The sequence below is a fragment of the Alexandromys fortis genome, unplaced genomic scaffold (assembly GCF_014885135.2).
Source record: "Alexandromys fortis isolate MF-2015 unplaced genomic scaffold, M_Fortis_MF-2015_v1.1 scaffold_60, whole genome shotgun sequence".
NCBI classification, from domain to species: domain Eukaryota; kingdom Metazoa; phylum Chordata; class Mammalia; order Rodentia; family Cricetidae; genus Alexandromys; species Alexandromys fortis.
This window is the reverse complement of record NW_026067946.1, coordinates 8,168,920-8,176,566: the sequence shown is the minus strand read 5'-3', so window position 1 is coordinate 8,176,566 and position 7,647 is coordinate 8,168,920. Positions and strand designations below refer to the sequence as shown.

The following is a 7,647-nucleotide window of genomic DNA, read 5'->3' as shown; positions in this document are numbered from 1 at the left end:
CTCCACAACCTCTCCAGCAAAGGCTATCATTGGTGTTTTTGATTTTAGCCATTCTGGCAGGTGTAAGATGGTATCTTAAAGTTGTCTTGATTTGCATTTCCCTGATTGCTAAGGAAGTTGAGCATGACCTTAAGTGTCTTTTGGCCATTTGAACTTCTTCTGTTGAGAATTTTCTGTTCAGCTCAGTGCCCCATTTTATAATTGGGTTGATTAGTTTTTTACAGTCTAGTTTCTTGAGTTCTTTATATATTTTGGAAATCAGACCTTTGTCAGTTGCGGGGTTGGTGAAGATCTTCTCCCAGTCAGTGGGTTGCCTTTTTGTCTTAGTGACAGTGTCCTTTGCTTTACAGAAGCTTCTCAGTTTCAGGAGGTCCCATTTAGTCAATGTTGCCCTTAATGTCTGTGCTGCTGGGGTTATACGTAGGAAGTGGTCTCCTGATACCTATACTCTTGAATTCTTAGGAATATCCTTGCATTCTGATCATGGTATTCTCCTGATCAAAGATAAGCAGTAGCTGGGAGAAAGTTAGAGAAAGGAAATGAGCAGGCTCCAGGGAAGGAATTACAGAGGAGTTATAAAAAATTCAGATCTTTACTGAGATCACATAAAGGAGACAGTAATATGATCAACATTGAACACAGTGAACAGGGTCTGAAAGACTTCCTTGAAGTTGCTTTTACGTAACTTTGAGAATGACATACTCTCAAAAGAGAAAACCCCGAGCAATGCTGGGAAAGAATTTGCATTTCTCAAAACAAGGTCAGTGAACTGTAGTACCAGGCACACGATGCTGATGTAAAGGGAGGGAGGAGGTAATTTCATAGCTGGGATGGGTGTTGAACTCATATTTTGTGTGCACAATGGTTTCTCTGGGAGGTGATTGTGTTAGCTATTCCATAGCTTTTGAAAACAAATGTGATCAGCATGTCATGAAAACATGCTTCTATGCATATAAACAGCTTTGATTTCCCCACTGTTCTTTACAGTTTAATGTGTGTTCCAACAAGACTAGGCACACATCCTCATATCAAGGCTGGATGAGGCAACCTAGTAGGAGGAAAAGGGTCCCAAGAGCAGGCGAAGAGTCAGAGACCCACCCACTGTTTGAGTCCCACAGGAACAGCAAGCTACACAACCATAACATATATACAGAGAACCTAGCTCAGACCCATACAGGCTCCATGAGTGTCGCTTCAGTCTCTGTGAGCCCCTATGAGCCTAGATTAGTTGATTCTGTGGATCATGTTATTATGGTATCCTCAATTCTTCTGGCTCGAAGTGGTGGATGATTGACAATCGCTAAGTCATAAATACAGTCAGAGACAAAAACAAGACAACCTTACTACAACAGTGCACATATTTGCTGTTGATGCTCCCTTTACACCCCTGCATCTTTCCTTCCAGCTCTAGGACCTGATTTGTGGCAGACACCTGCAGTAGGGCAGGCACAGTTATCCATATCTTGACTTTATGCTTTCATTCCTCCTTGCCCATCTTAATAACTACTGGTGCAGCATCCAGGGGTCTGGCAAGACAGGCACCATAAGAAGAGGTTAGGTAACATGTATGTACGTTTTAGTGGAACTAGTCCTCTTGTCATTTGCTCGCTCGAGCGCAGCACATGCCTTATTTTCCTAGCACACATATTTCTTTTGACACGTGCTAGCTTTCTTGCCATTTGTCTTTTTCCTATACATCCCTTGACTTAGCCAGAGATTATCTTATTGCTCTGCTTGGGTCGTCAGCTACATCACTGGGTCCTCAGTTCAACAGTAAGGTAACTGTGTCTCTATGTTGCTTCATCCTCTTGCTGGTAGCTCTACTGGACAGGATCCAAGAAAGTACCCACTATGGTTCACAGTGTCTTGGGCTGCAACATTCCATGGAGCATGTTCATCCCCTCCTTGCCTAGGACTGCCTTGTAGCTGGAGGCACAGCATTCATCTGGCTCTGCCTCTGAAGCAGCCAGCTGTTCAGTCACCTCTTAGGTCTCAGTGGGTAGGAGCAGACCCCAGGCTTTGGGTCAGTTTCAGTTACTTTCAGAGTGAATGAGCACCAGCTTTCTTCTGTCAGCTTTAAGGAATATTTAGGCTGCTTTCTGAGAGTCTCTCTCCTCTCCATTAGCCCAAAGATAGAGCTTGTTGCCTCCTTCCAACTCCCCGACAGCGTGTGAGTGTTGGTAACAACCATCCACTGCCTGCTAAGACTTCTCTGACCTCTCTTCACTCCCTGGCTCTCCTCTTACAGCTGAGCTGTCTAAAGAGGAACCTTCTGAATCTCAAGTCCATTTGCTTCGTGGAACTTCCTAACCTAATTTGGCATCTTTCATTGGAATTTTGCCGCTATTATATTTTGTTGCCTGATGGAAACTATAGTTTTCAGATCCTCTTACCCAAGTAATAAACAACCATGATTCATGGGACAGTCCTTGAATCACAGTCCAGTGGTTGAACATCTGGCTGTACTAAACGTTTGGATTTCTGGGTGTGGGTTGCATGAAAGTATTTAGGGAGTGGGATATCATAACTCTTGAAGAATTTTACTTACGCTCTGACCAGCTCTGTTGTTTAGCATTTGTTAGCAGAAGATGTAGACATATGGAGCTCATAAAGTAACTTGGAATGAAATGATTTACCGAGTGCATGTAACTGATATCTCTTTAGTGGAAATAGACCTACTCTCCAAGTGCAGATCGCTTCTAGCTCCAGACAGTGGTGAGGCCATGATTCTAGAGCAAGAGGAAGGGGAAGACATTCCACAATGCTGAACCATTAGGAGGCAAATTCCCCTACAGCAATTCCTTCACCAGCCGCCCACTCCAGAAACTTAGCAGACACCATACTAGCATATTTCAGTGAGACCTGAAGGGAAGAGAGAATGGCAGAGCCTCCTGTGATCAGAAGGCTAGACAGCTTCTGTCTCCGTTGGCAGAGCGAGAAGGCAAAGACGCTCAGTGTGAGATTCCCAGATGCGGCATCCAAGATCAGGTGGCTGCTGCTAGCCTCTGGCCTTTGCAGTTAAGATGAGGAGCCAGAAGGGCTGTGAGTTGTAAGGACTTTTTTTCAAACTTTCCTGGACAGGGAAACAGTTACAGAAAACCTAGACCAAGCCCTTTTCTTTCACTGGTCAGGAAACTTGAATCACGGACTTGGAAACATTGCTGTGTTTGGTTTGCTAAATCAGTGATGTTCTTCATGCTTGAGATTCATCAACTCTGTGAAGTCACGGCAGGGGAGATGCTGTCAAACTTCTCTTCCCGTGGTTTGTGTTCAGCGTTTGGCTTCCTGAGTACCTGAAGCTACTCTATAATGAGAGGTGCCTTTTCACATTATAGTATGCTCTTTGGCCCAAATGTCACCATATGTTCAGAGTGTTCTACAGTTTTGGGGGTTATGGACTTCCCAAAGAGCGTGGATGAACCCTTGAAGGGTTCATCCTTCTACCAGCTCCAGGTGACTTAAGCAGGACCACCTCATAGACTTTGTCTACATTTTCTTAGGTATGTTTAGCCCTCTTTCCCATGCCCTCTCTTAGAATCACGGTTTTAGAGATCTCAGTGCCCATTCAGACCATCTCACTACATCCACACATTCTATGGGAAAGATGTCTAGAGACTTTAAAGTGTCTTTCTTAAAGCTACATGACTTTAATTTTTTTTAATCTCCTGATTTTAGCGGAGAACTCTGGTGACCAAAAAATAACATACAATGTTGTTTCATTGTATCTCCTTTCAAACAAAGCAACCCAAGTCATAAAACAGGCCATTTTGACTGTAACACACACTGCACAAGTATTTCAAGTCTTTTGAAAGTCTTAATAAAGCTGCCAATATTTTCTAACAGCCCCAAAGCTGAGCTAAACCTTATTCAACAGTTGTGAAGACATCTTCCATTGTAAATGACCCAATCAAAAAAAAAAAAGAAAAAAATAGACAGAACCCCTAGCTTCTGGTAGTTTGGAAGGGGGGAGAGAAAGATGATTTTGATTCAGTTTGTGGTCAGGTATAATTCCAGCAACTTTGGATAAGTTTATTATTAATGTCGATCAACTCACCTATGAGGTAATGGCCCTTGGGTCTTTTCTAAACTTCAGCAGTACTGAATATGTCTTGTCAGGTTGGAAGATACTGGGCTCACAGGTGATTTGGTGTTCAGTTGTTCACGAATGATACATGAAATAGCATGTGTGCTCAGGTAGCAACACAAAGGAGAGCACCATATTTTCCACACAGAGAGCTGAAGCTCAGGATCCGCGAAGTGACTTTCCCAGAATGGCTCAGCTGGTAGCAGGGTGACCAGGCCTTGTAGCCAAATTGGCTACGGTGAAACCACAGGCTTCCTTCCAGCCTGGACAGGCAAGGCTATAATAAAATGAGGGAAATGAACGGGCCAAACAGGCTGGCTGCAAATTATGGCTTTGCCACAGTAGCGTTTGGACACCCCAGCGGGCTGTCTGTGAGACGGTTCGTTCTTATTTTTCACGAAAGTTTCTGAAAGTCTTAACAACTTGAGTGCCCTCCTAGAGCTGTGCAAATTTTTTTTTAATGTAAGCAAAGAGGCTCTTCTGCAGTGGAAGAGAGGTTCGCAGAGGTGAAAAATGGACGGGACAGGCCCTCTCAAGATGTTTGTGTTAGTTTGGCTTTATTTATCTACGAACTGTCGACAAAAGACGGATGATAAGCCCGGGACCTCAGATGCAAGGGAAGTTCATATTTAACATTGTTCTCTACAGCTGGGTTCCCAGGGTGCTGAATCTTGGCAAATGCAGTAACAAGACTGAGGAGAAAGCTTATTGCTGAGAGCCATGCCCTTCAGACACTCTGGCCGGATGTGCTGGGGGTGAACCTGACATCATGGTTTTTTTCCCCCCTAAGCTTTCTGCTGTAAATCACCAGGGCATCATGGCAGTGTGTTATTCGTTGTAATTTTCCATGGAAGTAGGAGAAGCCACAGTCAGGATGTGGCAGATCTCTCTGCAACTGTAGGACATAGTGTTCAGTCGGTGCGTACCCATACGGTTGACCCCCAGAGGGGTCCAAAATAGAACTGTACGTTTTCAATTAGAAAGACGAGGGAACATTTGAGAAAGAGGGGTAGACGGAAAGAAAACGCATAGACATTCTTCAGACTGCCTCGCCCTTTGGTGACAGATCAAAGCCACAGCCAAGTCTCAGAGAGACCGTCCTGGCTTTCCAAAGACCGACATTCCGTGAGTGTGTTTGTTCCTGCTTTGCCTGTGAAAGCTTCATGATGTAACGAGACAAAAATCACTTTGTGGTTTAAAGTTAAAGAGATCATTATTATTTTAGGTCTTACAAGAGCACAAGAGTCCCAAGATGCTATAGAAATTGGAGAGAGAGAGAGAGAGAAAGAGAGAGAGAGAGAGAGAGAGAGAGAGAGAGAGAGAGAGAGAGAGAGAGAGAGAGAGAGAATGTGTGTTTTAGAGATGGTAGTGAGATCGTCAGCCTGATACAAGCTCTTTAATATGCCCGGTTCAGCTGTACCCTCCACCCCCCCCATTGATTTAAGAAAAAAAAATTCCCCCAAATGTATTTCAGAGGCCTGATTGCAACTCAAATGGAACCAACATTTGCCAGGACTGTCTTCCCCTGTTTTGATGAGCCAGCTCTGAAGGCGACTTTCAATATTACAATTATTCACCATCCTGGCTACAAGGCTCTTTCCAACATGCCACAGCTAGGTAAGCAATGCTTCCTGCCATTGTGCAAATGTGAAAACGTGAGCTCTCATGTCCGCTTCTCTGGGCAGTGTGTTAGTGGCCTTCGTCTGTTGTAACCGTGGGAGAGCAGTCACACGAGCCAAGTGTGGACCCTCCCACTTAGAGAAGATAAATCCCTGTTCATTCTCAGTGGGGAACTGGGGACATGATACTGCCTCTGCATGCCGACAGTCTGTCTGCCCGTTAGTTAGTCCACAACTATGGGCCCTTACTGATAGCAGGCTGGTGCAGTTGGTCTCAGCAGATGCACAGATGTGTTTTCTTCGCCTTGGGTGATTTTCTTTCCTTGACTGCACTGGTTTCTATCTTCTAAAGATCCAGAGACATGATATAAAAACCTTGACCTTCGGTTCCTTGGTAACTCTAGAGCTCAATTCATGTTGGACTTGCAGCATTTATATGGCTTTAAGAGAAGAAAACTGAGGACCAGGTTAGCCTCTTTATGGTAACCTGAGCCGTCATAAACTGCCCTAGTCTCCTTGTTACTATGTATTACCCCATGACATATCAGACGGTCAGCCCTCCCCAGCAGTTGAGTTTGCAATTTCAGCATTAGGCTCCACACTGAGACCCGACAAACGGGGAGTTGCAGTTTTGAGTCACTTTGGGCTCAGGTAGCTCTAGATTAAATGCTGCGAGATGTGTGTTAAGTGAGGAAACAGAAGAAGAAAGAAAGGGTACCGACTGGGCAGGGGGCATACAGTGCTCACGGGCTTGACATTCAGTTATGTTCCCGTCACTCAGGATGCTGATTCAGACCTACAATTCCGCCAGCGGGCCCTTCAAATATACCTTTTATTTATTTAAAACATATTACAACAAGTGTATAGGTTTGTGGGATAAAGTGTGATGACTTGATTCATACATGCAGTAGGTAATGGTCATAGTGGAGTCGTCATAATAATAGAAAATATTTTAAAACTGTTCTGGGGATTGGGGAAATGGCCTGGTCAGTAAATGCTTGCCATAGAAGTGGGGGAACCTGAGTTTGATCTCCAGCACCCACGTAAAAAGCCGGGCAGGGTCAGTGCAACTGTAATCTCAGTGCTGGGGAGGCAGAGGCAGGGGCTTCCCTGGGGTCTTGCTGGCCAGCCAGTCCAGCTGAAGTGGGAAGCTCCAGGTTTAGAGTCCCTGTCTCAAAAGACAAGATGGAGAGCAGTTGGCCAAGATGTTCTGTGCTGATCTGTGTAAACACATAGGCACACATGCACACACTCATTATGTACACACATAAATACTTTTGAACAGCATACTAATTTTGCATATCCTTGAGTTATAGTGTGACATTTCAGGGTCGTTGGCACTTTTTATCTCCTTATTGCTAACTTGTGTTTGTCCTGGATGACAGTGGTTCACAGTAACCTGATGTAGTGCTGATGGTTTAGATAGAGAAACCAGACCTCCTAGACTACAGGGAGTCCCTAGGAAGGAGTGGTTGGTTGGCAACTGTCTTGACAAATTGTTTCTAGGTTGCGTTGCATGCTATCTAGGTTTACGGCGGTCTGGACTAAAATATTCCTGCAGGTCAGTCTGAAAGAATCGACGTGAATGGGAGCAGATGGACGGTCACTACCTTCCACACCACACCCCGCATGCCAACTTACCTAGTCGCTCTTGCTATATGTGACTTCGACCACGTCAGCAGAACTGAGAGAGGCAAGGAGGTGAGTAGCGAGTGTTGAAATATGAGCGGCGGGGCTGCGTCCCCAACACCCCGGCCGCTTGGCTAGCTCATGCCTGAAATAACAACACACAAACTGTATTCATTTAAAGAACTGCTTGGCCCATGAACTCTAGCTAATTCTTGCACCTGGACTAGCCCATTTCTAATGATGTGTGTAAGCACCCCAAGGTGCGCTTACCGGGAAGATTCTAGCCTCCGTCCATCGTGGATCTGAGCTTCATGC

General features: G+C 44.9%; 1 protein-coding gene across 1 annotated transcript in view; it reads left to right on the top strand.

The window, feature by feature from the left end:
• Lvrn (laeverin) overlaps positions 1-7,647 on the top strand; it is a 55,042-nt gene that overhangs the window by 7,234 nt on the left and 40,161 nt on the right. Inside the window, exons 2-3 of the mRNA XM_050149283.1 lie at positions 5,559-5,701; positions 7,265-7,404. Of these exons, the coding sequence (XP_050005240.1) occupies positions 5,559-5,701; positions 7,265-7,404 (283 nt within the window). The remainder of the gene's footprint in view (positions 1-5,558; positions 5,702-7,264; positions 7,405-7,647) is intronic.